Raw genomic sequence first — 24,449 nt, 5'->3', positions numbered from 1 at the left:
CAACCCACAATCCGACCCAAGTATAAATTTACTCTCACATAAATATCCAAGTTAACCACAGCTCTCGACCCGGAAATCCGGACACTTTCAAAATTAAGCATCATTATATATATATATATATATATATATATATAGATTAGTTAGTTAAAAATTTGAACTTTTATTATTAAAATGTCTCGCGTTCATCAAATTTGGTGTTGAATCTTAAATATAAAGTGTTGTTAGCCTAGTTTGTTAAAGGGTTGTACTTATTTTGTTAGGTTGCAAGTTCGAAACCTACAAATAACATTTTTAAATTTATTTTTAATCGTTTTAAGTTTATGGGCGGGTCAACCCACAATCCGACCCAAGTATAAATTTACTCTCACATAAATATCCAAGTTAACCACAGCTCTCGACCCGGAAATCCGGACACTTTCAAAATTAAGCATCATTATATATATATATATATATATATAGATTAGTTAGTTAAAAATTTGAACTTTTATTATTAAAATGTCTCGCGTTCATCAAATTTGGTGTTGAATCTTAAATATAAAGTGTTGTTAGCCTAGTTTGTTAAAGGGTTGTACTTATTTTGTTAGGTTGCAAGTTCGAAACCTACAAATAACATTTTTAAATTTATTTTTAACCGTTTTAAGTTTATGGGCGGGTCAACCCACAATCCGACCCTAATATCCATTTACTCTCACATAAATATCCAAATTAACCACAGCTCTCGACCCGGCAATCTGGACACTTTAAAAATTAAACATCATTATATATATATATATTAGTTAGTTAAAAATTTGAACTTTTATTATTAAAATGTCTCGCGTTCATCAAATTTGGTGTTGAATCTTAAATATAAAGTGTTGTTAGCCTAGTTGGTTAAAGAGTTGTACTTGTTTTGTTAGGTTGCAAGTTCGAAACCTACAAATAATATTTTTAAATTTATTTTTAACCGTTTTAAGTTTATGGGCGGGTCAACCCACAATCCGACCCAAGTATCTATTTACTCTCACATAAATATCCAAATTAACCACAGCTCTCGACCCGGCAATCCGGACACTTTAAAAATTAAGCATCATTATATATATAGATAAGGGAGTGAACGTGACATATTTGATTCAAACTAAAACGTCTTTATTTTATGAAATTTTATTCGATTTGAATTGTCCCAGTTGGAGTGATTGTATATCGGTACGGTAACCGATGGTGGTATTTGTATATATGTCGTACATCCGCCCTAAATACTATAAACGTAAAATAAAATATCATTTAAACTTATATTTACATAATTTCACTAATATGTACAATTATATTTGATATGTTTCGTGAATCAAAATAAATATTTAATATACTATATTATTTACATTATTAGTTATCTTAATTAAAATTGATTTTTATATAGATAAATATTATTTTGTTTTCTATAATATAATTTATATTTCGGATGATTTCTCAAATCCTATTATTTGTCAATAGATTATTTTTCAAACTAACTTCACCAGAATGGTCCGATGAAAATAGTCGTTTTAAGATACTAAATGGTGTTCAATTTTCACTTGTTTTAAATGTAAGCGGGAGTAATTGTTATGGTTCTATGTATCTTCAGATTGTCATCCTAATCAATTTGTAAAATTAAAAAGAAAAAAACATTTACAATCAAATTTGGCCATTAAATTGCAGGCTTGTGGGAAAGGGTGTGTAGGCTTGTGGGAAAAGGATTAAGTGGTGAGTCAAGAGTGGAAAGTTACCAGCCCCTTCATGATTATCTTCTTGACAACTAATGGGTTATTAAATCTCTTTGACCACTCAAGATGACAGTGTGCTTTTAAAATATAAAAATTACATTATTTTAAATTATCACCAACACACTACATACAAAATTTAACAATTGTTTTTACCATAATAAAGCAAATTTAATCCCAATTGTTTTCTTTTTGTAGTTAGTTTTTTTTTTAAAGATAGACCATCAAGTTTAATTATTACATATAGTAGTTACTTAGTTTAACTTGTTTGTATTATGACAAAATAATACTAAGTCTTTTACAAAGTGTAAAAAAAATGCATTTAGCAAAAACATCAAATACAATTTTTTTCTGTCAAAATAAAGTTAATGGACAACTTTTTACACAATTTTTTATTAACCTTAGTTATCACATTTTTTATACTAAATGTCAAAAAGAAATTAAAAAATCACTTATTACCACAATTTTTAAATATAATTTTAGTAATGGTTTGGTTTAGGGTTAATATGATTATATTATATATATATATATATATATATATATATATATATATATATATATATATATATATATATATATATATATATATATATATAATCATCTTATTTAATTGATGTGATTTAAAAAAACAAGACTGCACAAAAATTAAAAGATAAAGTATAATATAAAAGAATTGACAAAATAAAACCAATTTCGAACTATAAATCTACAACTATAAATACAAACGGGCAAAAGTTTTTTTTTTTTTAAAGTATCACTATACAAATCAAAATAACCTTAATTTTCGACTGACAACTAACGTTGACTAATCAAAAAAAAATTCTTTCGTATAATTTATTCCTAATATGTAATGTCAACGATAACAACATTGATATCATGAGAGTTACTCTTTGTGAATGTCATCATTCTATATAAAAATGATTGATTATTTATATGGTTTGATGACATACTAAATCAAACTCTTGATAGCAATAAGCACAATGTCATCATCAATATGGAATGATGACATTAATGAAGAGTAACATTTATGTTAGCATAATTAACACCTTAAATAATAAATGTCTTCATAATGGTTGAATACACTTGCAAATGAGGTATCATACGATCTTGATATTGTTGACATGACATATTGAGAGAATAAACTCATGAAGATGCAATATTTTGATTAAACAATGTATGTCAATCCGTCATAGGATATTGATTGCTTTGCAAATGAAATTGAGGAAGTGTAGAACAATAAATGACTTAGGAAAAGCTAATTCTAGTTGAAGAGATTGGCTCACTTTATAGAATACCTTGGGATATTTAGATTACTACTGTGAAAGTGAAGGAGACAAAAATAATATGAAAATGTGAATCAAATCCAATTTTTAAAAGGAAAATAAAGAATTTTTTACTTAAAAAATACCAAGTTTTAGAAAAATGTAACCATCAACAACACATCTACTCATAAAAAGAAGAAAAATTCAACAAATATTTAAAGAAAAAAGAAGCAACATCGACCAGCCTAACGACCAAACTATACATTTGTCGATAAAAGAAAATAAAAAACCACCAAGACTTAAAGAAAAACAACATCGGACGAGCCTAAGAACCAAACAAAACAACTACTAAACTATACATTCACCGTTCATGAAAAATATAATTATTATTAACTTCATTGATAAAAATGATTCTCATATTTTTTCAAACAATCACATATTTAAGACCAAAACCACTCCATTCCTTTTTTTAGAGCCACACAACAATCCCTAGATGTTAAAATACCACGTCAAATAATACTCCATCCTAAATTCCTAATAAAGATATCTTGGTAGATAATTCTCCCAATATGCCAAGATTCACAAAAACTCTCCCCGAACATAAATTTTGTATATTGATTCCTCCCAACAATTAAGACTCTTTAGACTAAACTGCTTCAAATCAAAGCGCGGTCAGTAGACCCAAAACGCATGCGTAACTCGATATGGTTCAAAGCACGACACTAATACATAGATTTCTAAAATGATTTTGTGACGATAATAGTATCTTAGATTTTAGTATTTTGTACCTATAAACTCTATGATTATAAATGTCATAACTTTTATTTAACTTATTTAATTTTTAGTTCGCGTTTGCTCCATTAATAAAGTATCAATAAACAATTAAAACAACAATTATGAGGCTATGTTAACGTGGCATGTGCAGTGCATTAGCCAATAAAAATTAAGACTCATTAGAATTGGATAAATAAATTAAATAATAAAAATTAAGACTAGTTAGAATTGAATAAATAAATTAAATGTAATGAGTCTTATCTTGTCACACTAACTATAGCTAATATATATTAATTTATAAAGCTAACTTTTCAAACTAAGACCAAATGATTTTCAAATAAGTGTTCAAATTGGATTTTGTTAATTTAGATGGATGCATATGTAAGCTAAATTCAATGTTTTATTTAAATCCAATTTTAATATTTTTAAAAGTGAGATATAAAATTAGTGTATCAAAATATCAAAGCATAGCCATTAATTAAATTAAAATCAATGTATTGATCTTCTCCCTCCTTTATCATATCAACCTTTTTCCATAGCAACATGTTCAACTGCATCACCTAAAATTGACCATGGAATATTATCTCTCTTTTTTCTTTTAGGAATCAATTTAGGTTTACTTTGTGAGAGAGACAACAACAAATTATGCATAATTATGCTAAAGATGAATTTATTTATTTATATATACATAAGCCCACCTCAATTAAGTATGCTTTGATCCTAGCTAGCAATTAGAAAATTTTGACCTCATTTCATATATCCCTTTCAAATAAAGGAAAAGATGAACAGCTGCTAATGGTTATGCAAAACTATATTAGAGCTTTAATATATGAGCTGATTATATGAAGATGAGATGGTGATGATAAAAATTGTTGTAATAAAAAGGATATTAAGGTGTGTTTGATGGTGTATAACTATAATTAAAGTTATAATTTTAATTTCAATTTTATAAGAATTGGAATAAATTTGAACACATATCGATTATTATGGTGGAAGAAATTGCCTAGGGACCTAAAGCTTAACAAATTATACATTAAATTCCAATCTCGATAATTATTAGTGGAATTTTTCTTTTTAATTTAGGAAGATAGCACCATTTTTTTTTATAGTGATGGTCTCCCACTTACAAGGTTTGTAGTGTGAATCAACTTATATTTTTTAAGACTTTACTATCTTAATTAATACATTAAAAATATCAATTATACTTTTTTAAGATATAAAATAAAAATTATTTATTATTGAAGCTTTAACAAAGGTACAATGGTTAATACCTACCTAAAAACAGTATATTTTTAATGGCCTCATGATACTTATATATTACTTTTGTGCAGTTAATACAAGAAAATTTCTGACTTTTAAAGATGGTTTTATTACCTGTAGTTAAAAATGTAATTTATTTATTTTAACAGTAGAAAGATCTTTATATTAGTATTTATCTAATTAATAATGATCATCACCTTAAGTACAATAATTTAGTCATGAATTTTCATTTTTTATCAACTTAAACTATGACTAAATTAACAATAATTAAAATTTTGTTTGATATTGAGCTTTTTTTTTTTTTTTTTTTTTTATCAAAATTCCACTTATCACATGTTATTTATGTTTAACATTTCAATTACTTAATATATCAAACAAAAATATTAAAAAAACTAATCATACATTAATTTTGTATAAAATTTAAATTTTAAATAAAAAATATTATATTAATTTAACAAGTTAAAAACTCAAATAAATATTTTTTTACTAAACCAATTTGAAAAAAAAAACTTTAAAAAAATCATAAATAATAATCCAACATCAAACCAAGAAGTGCAACTTTGTTTCCTAAAAACAATATATATTAAAAATATAATCTTACATCTAAATCCTATGCCTAAATTAACATTATCTTGTTTCATGATTTTTTTTACTAAAATTTCAAATCTTACATTTTTTTAAATATAAAAATATATTATAATAATTCAACCCACAAATATCTACTCTTAATCAAATAAGATTTTTCAAAAAAAACTTTATAAATATCCTAAACAACCAAACATCAAACAAGCTATAAAATAGAACAACTTTGTTTCATAAAACAATATCAATTACATTAAAAATATAATCTTAAATTCAAATCTTATGCCTAAATTAACATTAAGACCTTGTTTTATTACAGGGCTTTGACATTTTATAAGAAAAACTCTGATATCCATTTTCTTTCTTTTATCAAAAACAAATATTTTCAAAAAACTTAATAAAATTATTCCTAAATAACCCAACAAAAAAAAAGAGCTTAAAATAGAAGTACAACTGTATTTCCTAAAAAATATCAATTATATTGGAAATATAATCCTAAGTCTCAAATTAATTAAACAAAGATTTGAAAATGTACTAAAATTTCTATTTCCAAATCCATTTAAACAAAATCTAAAGATTTTTATTTTTGCTAAGAAAATCTTTAAGGAATTTGTAATGCCGCGTTTGGAAGAATCTTTATACAATTATCCTCTTATAGACAAACCAACTTTAGACCTTTAGCCTTTGACCATTTGATTTTGTCTGCCCCTTTGTAAGACTAATCATTTTATTTTTTTCCTATTTCAAATTATGTATTTTATTTATTTATTTTGTCATTTGAATTTACATCTCATATAATACAATTTATTTAAGAATTATTCTTAATTCAAGAAAAAAGGGTAAAGTGTAAATTAGATGTTTACAAAAGAAATGACAATAAAATGATGTAATTGCAATCAATTTGAAGAATGAAGACTATTTTCTTCAAATAGTCAATGAGATTTATAACATAAATTGGACCCCCTAAAAATATATATATATTTTTTTCAATAATAAAATAATAAAAGAAAGGAGGTAGAAAGATAAATGTGAAAGGTCTGCCATATTTTAGTCACCGCCATTTTCAGGAAGCATTTACTCATATTATAGAAGAACTCTCTCTCACACACATGCACAACAATAGAATAATATAATAAAGAAAAAAAATCATAGAATAATAGAACCACTTTTAACACCAAGAGCTTGTTTGATTTTAAAAAAAAAAATTATGTTTATAAAAAAATAAGTTATTTGGGTTTCTAATTTGTTTAAACACGTCTTTCTTTTATTTAAAATTATATTTAGTAAAATTAAAGTAATTATATTTTAGTTAATAAAACGAATAATTTAATAGTTAAAATAATAATAATGTTATAGAGAAAATTAATAAATATCCTAAAAAAGACTTAATCAAACTGCTCCAAAGCCACCCATCCCCCAATACATTTTTTTACCCTTTTATTCTTTAAATATTTAACTTCACGTTACTATTTCATTATATATATATATATATATATATATATATATATATATATATATATATATATATATATATATATATATATATATATATATCTTGTTTGATATTGTTTTTTTTGGTTTTTTAAAAAAAATATATTATTTAATAAATGAAATAGGTTATTTGAGTTTTTAATATGTTTAATTATTGAATTTAAATTTAAATTTAATAAAAATAAAATAAAAATATTTTAGTTGATCAAATTAGTGACTTGATTTATAAAATCATATTAATGCGAAGGAACTAAACTTTATAAAAAAAAAATAGTAAACATTTATAAAAAAAAAAACAAAACCCAATATCAAGCTAACTTTGCAATTTAATTTTTTCAAAGTAAAATTTGAATCTTAGACCTAAGAGTAATGAACTCTTAGATCAAATGTCTTGTCCAAGATTCATTATATAAGTTGTGTTTTTTTATTTTTGAGTGGAATTTGTTTATTTGGTTCACAAAAAAGATAAAAAAATAAAACCGTTATCAATCGTTACTAAAAATTACGTTACAGAAACTTCACAGGTATCAGTAACGGCGTTCGAAAACCGTTACAGATACTTGTGTTGTTTATGTGACGATTTTAAGACGGCTAGAACCGTTACTGTTGTTCCTTAACTATCAGTAACGGATTTCGAACGCCGTTACTGATACCTGTGAAGTTTCTGTAACGTAATTTTTAGTAACGATTGGTAACGATTTTATTTACCGTTACAATTATGTTTCAGTAACGGCGTTCGATACTTTCGGTAACGGTTTTCGCCCTTACTAATACTTTTTCTACTAGTGATCATATTTTTCCTTGAAAAAAATAAAATATGATACAATTTAACCATTGATAATAAGAGTTTTTACAAGTTTAAATGAAAATTATTTAATCTTTAGTAAAATATTAAAATGAAAAAACACGTCAACTTAAATTTAACTTCATCAAAATAAGAAATACTAGTAGTCTATAAAATTCAGATTCTTTTCAACTCATTATGAATCTAAATACAATTTTATTATGATTTTTACTCTAGCCTTTAAACTCATCGTGCTTCTTTTATTATTCTTAATTTTATAGATGGTTGTTGTTGTTGAAATTAATTTGATTTCTTAATATTTAATTTTTAAGTTGTGAGATTATCATATCCAATCATTGCTGTATCCTTACAATATTATCCTTGTTATGACTTTATCAAATTGAAAGAAGATAATTAATCTCAACATGTGAACTTCAACGTTAAGGGTAACATTTTTTTTAATTAAGAAAAAATAACATCACACTCCATTTAAATTTAAAACATTTTTAGATAAAATTAAACCCGTAAATAATTATATTATTTAAATAAACTTCATTCATTATATTAACGTATTAAAGTTATTATTTAATAAATAAATTCTATTGACAACATCCTGTATTTGGCTACAAATAAAAAAAGAGAGGGTAAATTACATGTAGTGATTTGTAATTATCAGATAAAAATACTAACTAAAAAGAGTAAAAGATAAAATTTAACAGTAAAAGATAAAAAAAATATATTTGAATAAATTTAGCTCAAATGAAAAATATAAAGAAAGTTGTAATTACATATAAATTTGCTTCCAATTTTTTTTTTTTACCTAAAATATTATTAAAATTCATTTTTGCTAAAAGAAAATGTTAATCAGATTTTTTTTCTATATTTTGATTTAAAGTTTTTTAAAAATTATTATTTTTCATCTATTTTTACCAAATTTTTTTTATATAATTTCATCACATTCTTAATAACAAATAAAAATAAAATCAACAATTTAAAAAAAAAATTAGGATGGTTATCATGATAAAATGTTAAATCCCAATAATCTTATAAAATAAAAATATATATATATTTTTTTTATTATTCAAAACATCATAAATCCAATTCATACTAAAGAGCATTCGCTTTCAAGAGGGTTAGTGAGTGTGCTGGCCCTTATACAATATTTGTTTTTATTGTTCTCCTTTAAAATAACCATAAATATATAATATTTTAATCTTAAAATGAATAAATTATTTAACTTATATGATTAGTTATTTTATAAATTTAGTCATATCTATTTTAAACCTTAAGAAAAAAGTATACAAAAATAAAAATAAAATTAGGTGCTCATTTTGATAAAAAAAAAATGTTAAATTTAATTCAAATTCACTAAAATCATATAGAATTTTCCTTGCTCACCCTATAATAATAATAATAATACTACATGAAGTAAGAAAACATGTTTTATATAAAAAAAAATCCCACTTCTAAATATTTGCTAGGGCACAAGTATTTTGTTTTGTTTTATTTCTTCTAATAATAGTAAGCAATAGAAATACTAAAAAGAATAAATTTCATAAAGGTGGAATAATTTTCAAACTAATAAAAAAAAGTCAAAAGAACTGACGTAATTCTCATACGGCTGGAATCATTATTGACCACACTAATAATAATAATAAATCAACCATTTTCAGGATTTCATAAATGACTTTTTTTTATTATTATTATATTTTTTTATTTATTTTCCCGCAGAATATTTTTGGTTTTTTCAAAGATACAACAGTAAAGAAATTGAGAAAATGGTCAGAAAGAACGCCGCTTTGAATGTCAAAGAGCGCGTGCCGAATTTATACAAATCATTTCCTTTTCTCTTGTATAAATATACATACATATTTCTAGAAAGAACAAACCATTCCAGACAATATTTTTCATTAATTCATACATACACCAAAATTCCATGCATATAGAAGACATATAGAGATACAACAAATTGTTTCCATCTCTTTGTTCCATTCCATTCCATTCCATTCATAGCAAATCAAAATGCACAGAAACGAAACTACTCCTCCGACCGACCATCAGCATTACTCCGACACCGATGTCTCCAACAACAGCGGTCCTATGAGTGGTCCTCTCAACAACAAACGAGGCACACGCAAGAGTGCTAGATTCAACGTCCCCGATAATCCTTCTTCTTCTTCCGGCGCCGCCGCAGAAGACTACGTCGAAATCACTCTCGATGTACGAGATGATTCCGTCGCAGTTCACAGCGTTAAAACAGCTGAAGGCGTGGAGATTGAAGATACAGAGTTCACTCTATTGGCTAAAGGGTTGGAGAAACGCTCTTCATTCGGCTCTTCTGTTGTTCGAAACGCTTCTTCTCGGATCCGACAAGTATCTCAGGAGCTTAAACGACTCGCTTCTCTAACAAGGAAACCTCCTGCTAGCCGTTTTGACCGGACTAAATCAGCGGCTGCTCATGCTCTTAAAGGACTCAAGTTCATCAGTAAAACCGATGGTATAGCTGGATGGACTGCTGTTGAGAAGCGATTCGATAATCTAACTGCTTCCAGTAATGGATTTCTTCAACGATCCCTCTTTGGCGAATGTATTGGTAAGAAAACATAACAAACTTAGCTTTAGTTTGAGAATCAAGAAATGAATTAATGATCTCCTCTGTTCTAAAATTGATCCTACAGGAATGAATAAGGAATCAAAAGAATTTGCACTTGAATTATTTGATGCATTAGCTAGAAGATGGAACATATCAGGTGATTCAATCAACAAGGATCAGCTAAGGGGATTTTGGGATCAGATTTCTGATCAAAGCTTTGATTCCCGTCTTCAGACATTCTTCGACATGTAATTAATAAGAGAGTCAAAAACATTTAAGCAATAAGCTCCTCCAATGGCTGATAATTAAGAACAGTTTTCCTTGTATAATTTCAGGGTGGATAAAGATGCAGATGGAAGAGTTTCTGAGGAAGAAGTCAGAGAGGTTATTAACTAAACTAATTCATTCCACTTGAGTTTCCATTTGTGATCTGATCTGAACTAAACTAAACTAACCCTTTTTCTTTTCCAGATCATAAGCCTTAGTGCTTCTGCAAACAAGCTCTCCAATGTCCAGAAACAAGCAGATGAATACGCAGCATTAATCATGGAAGAGTTAGACCCTAATAATCAAGGTTATATCTTGGTAAGAAGATAACACTTTTATTTCTCAATCTGGGTCAAGCTAATTTGATGAATTTACAGGTGGAGGAGTTGGAGATGCTATTATTGCAAGCACCAAGCCAAACAGTGGTAAGGGGTGAGAGTAGGAACCTGAGTCAATTACTGAGTCAGAAGCTGAAACGGACAGAGTTGAACCGAGTGAGAAGATGGTACAGGGATACAAAATACTTCTTGATGGATAACTGGCAAAGGGTGTGGTTGATGGCTCTATGGATTGGAGTCATGGCAGCCTTATTCACATGGAAATACATTCAATACAAGAATAGAGCAGCCTTTGATGTAATGGGACATTGTGTTTCCATGGCCAAGGGTGCAGCTGAAACGCTTAAGTTAAACATGGCACTCATATTGCTTCCTGTATGTAGAAAGACCATCACATGGCTAAGGAACCGGACCAAGTTGGGTGTTGCTGTCCCTTTTGATGATAACCTTAACTTTCACAAAGTAAGTGCTTGATTAATCTAGTTATGGGGAAAAGAATGATGTTTGTTTGTCACTTTTGTGTTAAACTTTTTCCATTTTTTAGGTGATTGCAATTGCTATTGCAATTGGGGTTGGAATACATTCTATTGCCCACTTGACATGCGATTTTCCTAGGCTTATTCATGCGAGTTCCGAAAAATACGAGCCTATGTATCAATACTTCGGCGAACAAGCCGAAAACTACTGGCATTTTGTGAAGAGTTTTGAAGGAATAAGCGGTATAATCATGGTGGTGTTGATGGCGATTGCTTTCACGTTGGCTACACCATGGTTTAGGCGAAGTAAGGTAAGCTTGCCTAAGCCTTTCAACAAGCTGACCGGTTTTAATGCCTTTTGGTATTCCCACCATCTCTTTGTCATCGTCTATGGTCTCCTCATTGCTCATGGAATCAAGCTTTACCTTACACATGAATGGTATAAGAAAACGGTTAGTAATCCAAATTTTGTTCCTTTTATCTTTTGGTTCTACCTCGTTTTATGTCTTTAGTCTTAGATTGAGTTATTTATGTGTAGACTTGGATGTACTTAGCTGTTCCCATCACTATTTACGGTTGTGAAAGACTGATTAGAGCATTTAGGTCAAGCATCAGGCCGGTCAAGATACAAAAGGTGAAAAACATATAAATTAATTTGTGTACCCTTTTTATTTCTGAGTTCAAAATTAAAAAAATCTAAACATTTATCGGATTTCATATTCTTGAAGGTTGCTGTTTACCCTGGAAATGTATTGTCGCTTCACATGTCAAGACCTCAGGGCTTCAAATACAGGAGCGGGCAATATATGTTTGTTAACTGCGCTGCTGTTTCACCATTCGAATGGTAAAAACCCGAAAACCCAAACTAAGATAGATATCCTAACATATCGGATCATTAATGGTATGATTAATATACAACAGGCATCCTTTCTCCATTACATCAGCACCGGGAGATGACTATCTTAGTGTCCATATTCGGACACTAGGTGATTGGACACGACAACTGAAAACTGTGTTCTCCGAGGTATGAATTTGTTAAAATAGTTTACGTAACTTGAGAATTGGATTTTTGAAATAACTTTTTGTATTGGTCTTTGTTAGGTATGCCAGCCACCACCTAATGGAAAAAGTGGACTATTGAGAGCTGACTATTTACAAGGAGAAAACAACCCAAAGTAAGTCAGTTTTGTTTCTCCCCATTTCACATTGTTAATACATTTGTCAAAAGGAAAGTGGATTTATTTCAATATGATCCATTAATTACCCTAATTTAAATGAACCTAAGCTATAATCTGGGTAAGAAAATAATTTAAATCATGATATATAAAACAATTTTATACTAAAGCACAAAAACTATCTAAATAAATCATGGTGCTTAACAAAATGGTAGTTTTCAAATATTAAAATGCAGAATAAAATAACAACTCCTTGCTTGCTAGTGAAATATATAGTCAATAATGGGAGCCACTAACAAGTGTTCCTTAAATTAAACACACTTGTATTATTCAACATTATACAAATAAAAATGTGTCCATAATCCACTTTTTCTTTACAACACATATATCATACTTATCCAATGGGGCCTACCATGTTCATGCACTCAAATTGTCCAATGTTACTACCCCTTCTAGAACCTCTACACAAGACAAAATATTTAATGGGTATTTTTGATTTTTTTTTATAAATGTTAACAGTTTTCCGAGGGTTTTAATCGACGGACCATACGGAGCACCAGCACAAGACTACAAGCAATATGATGTTGTCTTACTAGTTGGTCTAGGAATTGGGGCCACTCCAATGATCAGCATTGTTAAGGACATAGTGAACAACATGAAAGCAATAGCAAAGGATGAGGAAGATGACGAGAAAGCACTCGAGAATGGGGCAGGTCCCACTCGAAAGACATCGGGAAACCAATTCAAGACGAGGAGGGCTTACTTCTATTGGGTGACTAGAGAGCAAGGTTCTTTCGACTGGTTCAAAGGAATAATGAACGAAGTAGAGGAAATAGACAAGGAAGGTGTGATTGAGATGCATAATTATTGCACAAGCGTGTACGAGGAAGGGGATGCCAGGTCAGCACTCATCACTATGTTGCAGACGCTTAACCATGCTAAGAACGGGGTGGATGTCGTGTCGGGTACTCGTGTCAGGTCTCATTTTGCGAAGCCCAACTGGCGGAATGTTTATAAGAGAATTGCGGTTAACCATACAAATAGCCGAGTTGGTAAGTGTGTGTGAAGTCCCATTTGTTTAGTTTTTTCTTTCTTTTTGGGCAATTACTTAAGGGTCTGTTTGAAAAAAATGTGCAGGGGTTTTCTATTGTGGGGCACCAGCATTGACTAAAGAACTAAGACAATTAGCTCTGGACTTCTCCCATAAGACAACCACCAAGTTTGATTTCCATAAAGAGAACTTTTGAAGGAGGAGGAGTAGGAGGAAGACAACCAACATGTTCTATCTATCTTTGTACAGTCTTAACCACTCAAGTTGTTTGCTGCTGCTGCTATGCTATCACACTCTATGTGATCAAAATATGGCTATGAGAATAATATTATTATGTTGATTAGAGCATGTGGGCTAATTGGGACCCAGAGTGGATGGTAGTGGGAAAAATTTATGGAAATATCCCAAACTTAATGGGTCCCACCACTACTACTAAGGTTTTTTTATTCATAAATTATAGAGTATATGTTTTTTTATTTATATTTAAATATATAATGCCACTACTGCTAGATTGGTTGATCTTTGGGTGGGCCATATTTGGCACTAAAGCAACTAATGAGGAGAAAAGTGGCATCTTTGTTTTTTTGAGGCTCTTGTATGTATGTATTATATGTATGTAATGTTGCAAATGGAACCAAGCAAGTGCTATTAATTAATATTTAAGTCCATCACTAATCACTATTGTTGGTTTACATATCTACTACCAAGCTTTTGCATTATTGTTCTTACATATATCATTATATTGACACTTGCAGTATATTGTTTATTAATTGTTGAGGCTTGATATTTTGAAACTTCTATTCTAAGAACTTGTTTGATATGGATTTAAGTCAACTATCTTCTTTTTTCAATTCTCTTTTAAATCTTGCTTGAAAAAAAAAGATTCCTTTGGTCCAAATTTAATAGATGGATGATGATTGAAAGACCCCATAAGAGCATTATGAAATGTTCTTTTGCTGAGATGGTTTATGAAGTCAGGTATGAATAAAATCTTAGAATTTTCAAAAATACAAGGAATAAATTGTGAGATTTAGCATGAAACTGTGAAATGTGGGCTACTGGAATGAATGAGGACAGAATTGAGACTTTATTTGTCTTTTTCTAAAAAAAATAAAAATGATCAAAACATTCTTCCAGTTTATTTGAATTCAATCGAAATAAACCATACTTGAGAAGTAATTGAGGTCAGAATATCAATTTATTTGAATTTAATCTAAATAAACCATATCAAATAAAGCCATAGATATATTCAATATTATTCATTATGGCTTATAAATGCAATTCTAATAATTTCTTTTTTTACAAAATTTAATTAAGAATGTCAATCAACTAACTAACCTACACCATCTCATGCACAAATAAACCTCTTTTTTTAAAAGTGCAAATTAGTATAGAATTATCAAATTACCTCTTTTACCATTAAATGTTGTCACTATCTAGTCTCTACAAGCACCACAATATGTGGGTGAATCCTTTCACATAGCTAGTCAAACCGTCTATCAAACGATTTGAAAGGGGAGAAGAAACAGACCGACCTCCCCTATGGCCCAACGGACTGAGAATATTAATACATATAGGAACTGGATGGAAATCTTGAATTCCACATGCCTAAAACCAGCTTGGAAAAAAATATCATGTAAATATGACCCCCACTCAATGCAGAGAAAAAAGAAGTTCAACAAGACTTAAACAATTTCAAGGCATTTCATTCGCGGTTTAAGGCTTTTCCTATCAACATGGCCTAAATATTAACATAAGAAATCCTATTAGGATGCTTCTAACTATTTTCCTATAGACAACCTTATATTTCGCAAGCAGTAAAAACAAAAGCAGAGAAATTGCACAAGAGGAAAAAGAGGTTGTAATTGTACCTGTCTATAGCCATTATTGTCTCATTTTCCTTTTTAGCCTTTGAAAATTGGGCTTCAATGGTAAGCTTGATGTCACAATTCCCTTGTCAATGGGCCTCGACAATGATGATGACGTCGTCACATTTTCTATAACTGGCTCGCATGTTTGTAGTGTTCCAGTTGATGAAATCATCACATTCTTCTTCATCATCAGCTGCCTTGGAACTTCAAGTCTCTCCAATATTCTTGAAGTTTTCTCATCCAGTTGTTTGCTGCTATCCATCTGCTGCGATAAAATAGGAAAGTCCAGTTTTGTTTTCACAGTACAAGTTGGAGAGGCTAGCTTGGGGATTTCACTAACAATTAGCTTTTCCCATTCCTCAGTAATTTCAGCTGTTGCCTTTTCTTTATCACTCATATGCGCTGCTGCTTCCATCATAACATCTTCTTCGACTATTATTACCTCTTTCTTTGATGTTGTTGACCATCTGCTTCATCCAATTTATATGGGTTTAGATTAGAGTCCGTTGATGATTTAAAACACAACTTTATTGTATGTTAGGTTGTGTTTTAATCTAAAAATCATTTGAGTTAAGTTTATTTAATAAATGCCATTTAAAAACACTTGGTTATTTAGTATCATTGAAATAGTTAAGTGTTGAATAGTTGAATTACAAGTAGTTGATTTGACAAGACATGGAACAAATGTCGGAAAATACCTAATGACTATTTTACCCTTATAGTAACGTTATTTGATTAATTTATGGCGTTAAAGTTGTCTTTTATACATTCTTACTATAGTACCAACTTATCATTCATAGCCTACCAAATTATACTAAACTTTCTAGTTTAATTTCTTTAGCTTTAAAGTTATTTAGATAACAGATATCAAATGAACTTAATTCAAATAAGCACTTAATTCTTTAGGTTATGTGACCGCTAAAAAAAATCTGATTTAATTCAGTATGAATAACTTAACTAGGTAATCTAGTAAGAACATATAAAAGACAGCTTCTAACCCCTGAAAATTAATCAAATTACGTCATTGTAATGGTAAAATAGCCTTTAAGTACATTCCCAACATTAATTCCACATTTTATCAAATCAAATTATAAGGCAAGTACTTCAAGTTTAGATATTTTCATTTGATTTATTGAGCATTTATTATTCAACTATAAATAACCGAACCAACATGTAATCCTAATACATAATTGAGACAGAGAGACAAATAATAATTCAACCCCCTATATAACTAGCTATAATCACTATAGCTTCTTTCATTGTATATATTGAGGAACTAAGATGAGAAGATGCATACCCACACTGTAAGCTTGCTTTCACTAAATTGTTCAGTGTTTGGTGGAAACCTCTCTCATGATGTAAAGGATTGAAATCCCTTACATCTATCTGCACAAGAAGAGATCAAATGTGGATATTAGAATGAAAGAACAAAAAACAGCACAAGATTGAATACTGAATCCTTAGGTTCTCAGAAAGATGATTGCAGAAATGCAACCTTTAATAATGATGCTCGGATGGAGTTCTCAATTTCAATTATTGGAGTTCCTATCAATTGACTCGTATAAGGGATGGATGAAACTTCTTCTGACCCTGCTAGCCGCTGTATAGTTCACAGGGAACTAACTATAATGAAAACAAATTTTATTTTTTTTAAATTAATACATCTTATAAGAATTCACTTGCCCTGAGAAGCATCATCCCTTTCTCTGAAGGTAGAAGAATGTAATAGCATTGGAAGGAAGTCGTCATCATGGTTTCTATATTATGACTTGCAGAGCAAACCAAACCTTGGTCAAAGGAATGCAATGAACTACAAAGCCCTTGAAAAACTGTAAAAGCCAAGGAGCTTGGACTTAGAAATATCAATGCAATAAAATCAGATTGGTGTATAAAAAATGGGCAGTAGGATCTAATAAGGAGAAATCAACACACATTGAATGTTCATTTCTGACTTTTCAATAATATCTGATCCATTGAAGCCTGATGGAATGACATAAAAGGGATATCCCATGATAAAACCTGCATGAAATTTTCCGATCAACAAAGTATTATTATCTATTCTTTCTGAAAAGATTAACAGAGAGTATTATTGAGAGTAAACAAACAGAAGAAACTGATCCATAATAATGTAAGGCCTTGTTTGATGAAAATAATTCCTTATCCCATCATCAAACAAATCATTAACTAAAATATACAAAGGGTATTTTAGCCATTTAACCCAATTATCCCCCTTTTCATCAAACAACGTATTTTTTCAAAAAAATCTATTTATTTAAAAAAATTAACTTCATCAAACAAGCTCTAAATATTTCTAAGAAGAAGCTGAGGGCCTAGTAAAGTTATCAAATCTATGTTAACTAAATCCTGCAGTAAATTTTCCAAGTCTGGGAAGTTTATAATGTTCTAAAGAAAGCCAAGGGTCCATAATTACCTTCACTTAGGGAACCTATTTGAGTTCTCTCAATAACAGAAAGTCAAGTACAGTTATCAAATCTATGTTAACTAAATCCTGCAGAAAATTTTCCACTTTGGGAAGTTGATAATGTTCTAAAGAAAGCCAAGGGGTCCAGAAATTACCTTCACTTAGGGAGCCTAGTTGAGTTCTCTCAATAACATGAAAGTCAACAGGAAATGAAACATGTGGGGATTGAATATATGTTTGGGGAGTGGGAAGAAAAAGAACAGTCTTTTCTCCAATCTTCACTGAGCTTTTGTTCACATCATCTTCTTTAAGATCATTTCCTGTTACAGGACAAAAAGAAGAATCTGGACTCTTATTTCTGGAGCAATCATCCAACGGCATGCCATGGCACCTGCATGTCTATTTAGCATGAATTTAATTGTCAATTTTTTAATAGGCATTGAGTATACTTGTGCCAATCAATGTAAATTAAAATGCACACATATGAAATTGTTTATAAGCTTGGAAACATAATATATTCTCCAATGAGAAATAGTCAACATATCTTCGATTTCATAGTTAAAGTATATGATATCACTTGATCCCTATTACTTTATCTCTTTAGAAGCAGGTCGCTACATAGGTATCATTCTGAACATGAATAAGAAAAAGGACGAGTAGAATAGCCATAATGATCTTGGTGTCATTTTTATTTTTTAATTGGCTACAGGAAAAAAACAGTTATTTTATGAGAAAAGATTGAGCAATCAATATTATAATTGATTCAGTATCTTCTGTTACTGGAGCCATACTTACTTCAATATTACGGAAAGAAAGATTTACTGCAACATCACATGCCTGAAATCATGTGAATTCCCACTTAAATCCTAATTCAGTTAGCCAAGCAGTTAATGTAAGTATTCTACTTTAGTGAACACAATCTAGTGCATGTTCTGTAACATTAAAGCAGCTTTCAGCATATCAAAATATCGAAACTATTACAAAAGTGGATCTTTTATAACGATTTACCAAAATATCTATCAAATTAGTGCCAATATATCTTTCATCTTTCTTCTAGGTTAAGTATCTTTACATCATCTTTTCATTTTACTTACCACCGAATACATTAATACATGTACTGAACTAAAATTCATTAACTAAAAAAATTTGAGTTCTCAAATAGATATTTTTTTTTTTGTAAATTAGGATAATTTCTATAAATTAATTTGACACATATAATAAATTATTAAAGTTAGACATGCCCTTTATTTCTTGATTATTAACCAAAAGCTTTTTTATCCCCTTATTTTTAGTAATAAAAAAAAAGTTTTATCAACACATACACGTCTGAAAATATACATACAGTCACTCAACTATATATAGAATAGTGTAGAATTATTCTGGAAGAAAAATAATTCCAAGAATGGAATATTGAGAAAATCAGTAGCAAATCAATCAATTAGACTAATTGATTTGTAAATCAATCAATTAGACTAATTGATTTGTTAATTGACCGTTGATTATCAATTACATTATTTTACTATTTAATTATTTCATTTTCTGCAAATGTAATCTTACTATTTAAGCACTAGACAATCTTATGTAAGAACAACAACAAAAACACAAATCAATAAAATTTCTCTCTCTTTTCTTCATTTATTTTACATGGTATCAGAGCAGGTTTTTTCATCTTGAAGGAACCTGTTCACAACTTCCGCTACCTCCTCCAATGGTGGAAATAGCCATTGGAGGAGAACTCAAATGATTCTATAATCTCATATTTCTCTAAAATTATTATCACAAATCTCAGTGCATTTTTTCCATAGTTCAGTCGAATCTATATCGAGCATCGTCTTCGTGTCTCGACAGATTTATTTTTTCTCCTTTTTTGGCAAACGTCGTCTTCATTTCTCGACAAATTTCTTTCAACATTTTATCTGTACAAAAATTATCATTTTTCACTTCAAGAGCTGAACCAAGAGCCAAGAGCCAAGTGCCAAGAGCCAAGAGCCAAGAGCCAAGAGCCAAGAGCCAAGAGCCAAGAGCCAAGAGCCAAGAGCCAAGAGCCACTCCTCTAACTAAGTGAATCATGATTTTTGAATCAGTCAAATTGAAAGAATGTCATCAACAATTCATCGGCAACACCCTCTTCAATCTCTGTCAAGGCTCTATTACACTCCTCTACGTTACATATCGCAATCAGGTGGTTGACATACTCACCAAACCGACTCAAGAAAGTATGTGGCAAGTTGGGCAGTCTCAATATCTACTACCCAACTTGAGGGGGAGTGTAGAATTATTCTGGAAGAAAAATAATTCCAAGAATGAAATATTGAGAAAATCAGTAGCAAATCAATCAATTAGACTAATTGATTTGTAAATCAATCAATTAGACTAATTGATTTGTTAATTGGCCGTTGATTATCAATTACATTATTTTACTATTTAATTATTTCTTTTCTGCAAATGTAATCTTACTATTTAAGCACTAGACAGTCTTATGTAAGAACAACAACAAAAACACAAATCAATAAAATTTCTCTCTTTTCTTCATTTATTCTACAAATAGGAATGAAGCACATTAATGCATTAACTTTGAATAACCTTCATTCTTTATAAGATGAGAACTCTTTGAGTAAAATATTAAAATTCTTAGTCATGTATCTAACTACATTATAATAATCATTGCAAAAGAGATGAAACATATCATAATTATCAAGTAAAAACTCCAATGTTGAAATCATTTTTTTTATTAATTTAGAAAAAATGATATAAGAGAATATTTCATTAGATATATAGCCGTTGTATCAACTACAGAAGATGTGATTACATATATAGCATTGTAATTAAATAGTTTTCTCTTGTATAAATTCATATGAATCTAATTAAAAAGTATCAATGGAAATATAATTTATCCTTTCATTAGTTTAATATGGTACGATAGGTACGGCTCATTATATAGAACAAACTAATCTAGAGGATAAGAAGGGATCATCTACATAAATGTTTTAATCATGTATCCTGCTTTGTAGAGCTATTCTTGTAATAGTAAAGTGGAAAATGCATCTACCAGTCAAGCTAGTTTCAAATTTCCTTTTGATTTTATATTCAAGTATATATGAATTAGTATTGACAGTAAACTATATTTTTATGCATTTGTTCTCTTTTAATACAATCTACATAAGTTATTAAATTGTTGTTATCGAATCATATAATTTATTGTTTTGTTCTCAAATGTAGATCAACCTTGCCCTGGTTATGTATAAATGAAATTCCAATAGCATAGACAAGAAAGAAGCAGCTTGTTGAACCAGACGAGAACTAAGCAACCAAATTCCATACCATAGACAAGAAAGAAGCAACTTGTTGAACCAGATAAGAACTAAGAACACAATATAGAGCTTGCTTAACCAGTAGATATTTCCACCAAAACACACGAAGGGTGAAGGCAAGAGGGAGGTTATAGAAAGCATAATGAGATTATTTACTTGCAAAGAACAAGCCTTGTTTGATGCAGGATTATTTGAATTTAATACAAATAATCTCATATCCCATCATTAATCACTTCATCAATCAAATCATTCACATCTTCGACTAAAATACCAAGTTACTCCTACTTTATTTTTTATAACATTTTAAATACTAAATACAAAGGATATTATAGACTTATTGTCATTTAACTCAAATATCCCCAAACAATCCACTTTTTCATCAAACAAGTTTTTTCCCAAAAAAACAAATTATTATTTAAAAAAGCCATATGTTAAACAAGCTCTTAGTGTTTTCTCAAGGAAAAAAAACTCTTAGTGTCCAGTAGTCTAGATCAAGACATATCAAATCTTTTAAAGGTATTAAACACAGAATTGAGAAATGATACCTGAATATGACTGAACCCATCAGCTATCTGATCAATGGATGAAAACAAATTACAGCATAGCATGTTTTCAGATTGAAAAATGGCATCCTTGAAGTTGAAACGAGCTTTTAATGGTTCTTTCATGGCACCCTTTAAGTCCTGTAGCCATCTTCTCACCAGGCCATGAAAAACTTCTGGTTCTGCAAAAAGTTTATCATTCTTAAATCAATTAGAAGTCTCCTAAATTAGAAAAGAGGCTCTGTCTCCTTCACTCCTCTTTCTGTTTGGCAAATGTTCAGGCGTACAACTTTGGAGACAGTTAAGAAGTGTCAAGATAGTAATAGTACTGCCATCAATATGTATGAGTTCTACTGTAGCAGTTTCCAGAGAGACATAATATTATGTCGTTCCCTTTATTTTATTTAGAAGGTCTGTGCTCTAACAAATAAATATGTAAACCTAATAAAGGTTTCCAATTCACATCTTTCAAATTGGCATCTAAATCTATTTTGTGCTCTATCACATAGCAATATAAATATAATGACTGACTGAAACAAAGCATAGAAGTAACCAAGAGCAGGCTTTCTGCAAGATTCTTGATATACAAATATACCATCATATCACTAAATGTAAAAATGACCTAACCTGACATATAGGGACAAAATGAACAATTATTGAGGTCACATATTTGGTCCACAAAATTGTTAATTTTCTCATTGATAGCCAATGTACGGCATGATTTCTGCTCCAGTAGCAGAAACTCAACCGAAACACATTTCTCTGCAGCATCCTACGATTGAAGGCCACCAGATCATTAGAGATTTAAGGTATAAAGAATAACTACTGCCAGAGTCTGAAGAAAACTAAGAATTCAGAAGCTGTCTACCATTAGTATTTTCTTTACATCCGAATCCACATCCACTATGCATGAGCTAATAACCACAACTTTTCTTGAAACATCTTCTCCATGAACCTTCCATGAATATAGCATCTCATTACTTAGTACTTCTGAAAGTCCCAAACCTAATTGAAACAATGTATGTCAGAAATATAGGACATAAACATATAACTAGTATGAACAGGGTGCTAACAAAGAGAGGAAGCAAAAGAGTTCATGACACTGACTAGTATGTAAAAGAGAGATTGATTACTGTGACAAAAGAGACTACCAGAATCATTGAATTCAGGCAAGAAACCATCAGAAGGCAGGTCGTTGACAGCTTGATGAAAATCACAAAGGTTGAAGTTCTCTTTTGGGACGTATCCTACTATCAGCTGTTCAAAATATCAAACGAAAAGAACATCATAAAAATGATTCCTATAAGTCCTAGAAAACACGCAAATTCTACCAGTATCGAATGCTCATTAATATGATCAAACCGAACATGCATAGAGAATGAAATACCTGCTCAGAAAATGAAATTTGATTGTTAAGAACATAACATAGCCCTATACGATCGCCGAGCGGCTTTAACCGCTCTCTCTCGCTGATTGGGGAAGAAATGGAGTAGAGATTTGCGAGCTGCAGCAACGACTAAGAAAAGGCACATCAAAGTAAGTAAGTTTGACGAGTCTCATTCACTTAGTGCAGGCAATAGATGATCGGTTGGTAAAAGCGAAATCATGGATGAGATGAAGTGTGTGATAACGAAGATGCGGCATTAGAAAGCGGCGAAAGGTGTAAGGCATACTTACCTGCTTCAAGTGGTTGAGTAATGGGGGCGACAGGCTGCGCAAATCCAACACGAAGCAGAGCATCACCATTTTTAACTCCTCTCTCTCATTTTCTGATTCTCCTTTTCGGTTTCTGATCAGAGTGAGTTTGGCGGGCTGTTGGCTGACGGTTTAGTTCAGATGAAATGCAAAGGAATTAAGCTACGTCAGATCTCTAACTATTATTATTTTAATTATTATTTTTACTTAAACTGGATCGCTTATATTATTATAGAATTGGTCTTTTGGATATAATAGTTACATAGCTTAAAATTATGAGTAATGATATAGGAAGCGAAGGGGAAGACTCTCCACGTCGAAGAGAGTCATTAAGTTTTTTTTTTATTCCAATTACCCACGAAGAAGCGATTGCTCGCCTTTCGTCCAGAGATTCAAACCCTAGCCTCCCTTCTCGTCGGCTGCAATTTCCGTTTTCAATCTCTGTTCGGCGTTCGACGTTCTACGTTTCGTTCTACGTTAAGTACCGTTCTTCAATCTCGAAATGATAAGAAAGATCCATTCTTCTAAACTACTTGAGACTTTCGTGTATTGAGTACAATTGTGTGTTTAACTTGTGATTTTTTGTGATTTTTAGGATTCAGATAAACGAATGCTGGTCTTTGATGCATCGAAAAATAACGAAGCGAAGAAGAGTAAGAATGAAACAAAGAAGAGTCAAATCGAAATAAGGAAGAGTCAAAACAATGCAAGGAAGAGTCAAAATGAAGCGAACGAAGCAAAGAAGAGGAAGTTCTCTAGCAACGTTGAAAGGTAACAAACGATTAAAACGTTTTAGACCGTGAAATGAAATGTTAGAAATGT

The 24,449-nt window shown here is 30.2% G+C and overlaps 2 protein-coding genes across 3 annotated transcripts; one reads left to right on the top strand and one right to left on the bottom strand.

Annotated features, from left to right (window-relative positions):
- Positions 1-9,786: 9,786 nt before the first annotated feature.
- On the top strand, positions 9,787-14,441 carry LOC124929255 (respiratory burst oxidase homolog protein C-like). Its single transcript, XM_047469563.1, has 12 exons — positions 9,787-10,479; positions 10,565-10,727; positions 10,815-10,863; positions 10,951-11,064; positions 11,124-11,546; positions 11,629-12,012; positions 12,099-12,194; positions 12,289-12,404; positions 12,482-12,584; positions 12,662-12,735; positions 13,255-13,787; positions 13,873-14,441. Exons 1-12 carry the CDS (start codon positions 9,909-9,911, stop codon positions 13,980-13,982), a joined length of 2,736 nt encoding a protein of 911 aa, XP_047325519.1. The 5' UTR covers positions 9,787-9,908; the 3' UTR covers positions 13,983-14,441.
- A 1,026-nt stretch (positions 14,442-15,467) lies between these two features.
- On the bottom strand, positions 15,468-23,730 carry LOC124931656. 2 transcript variants are annotated; one of them, XM_047472171.1, is made up of 12 exons: positions 23,610-23,730; positions 23,320-23,448; positions 23,066-23,189; positions 22,801-22,937; positions 22,560-22,704; positions 21,936-22,114; positions 18,235-18,478; positions 17,590-17,676; positions 17,341-17,486; positions 17,153-17,257; positions 16,955-17,043; positions 15,468-16,124 (listed from the first exon to the last, which is right to left on the bottom strand). In XM_047472171.1, the coding sequence occupies exons 1-12, from the start codon at positions 23,676-23,678 to the stop codon at positions 15,671-15,673; spliced, it is 1,908 nt and encodes a 635-aa protein (XP_047328127.1). In that variant the 5' UTR covers positions 23,679-23,730; the 3' UTR covers positions 15,468-15,670. The 2 variants fall into 2 exon arrangements, with proteins under 2 accessions (XP_047328127.1, XP_047328128.1); XM_047472172.1 differs by having other exon boundaries at positions 23,084-23,189; positions 23,610-23,717.
- Between the last annotated feature and the right edge of the window lie 719 nt (positions 23,731-24,449).

Source organism: Impatiens glandulifera, chromosome 3, assembly GCF_907164915.1.
Source record: "Impatiens glandulifera chromosome 3, dImpGla2.1, whole genome shotgun sequence".
Taxonomy (NCBI): Eukaryota; Viridiplantae; Streptophyta; class Magnoliopsida; order Ericales; family Balsaminaceae; genus Impatiens; species Impatiens glandulifera.
The sequence above is the reverse complement of the archived record's forward strand: the minus strand, read 5'-3'. Positions and strand labels throughout refer to the sequence as shown.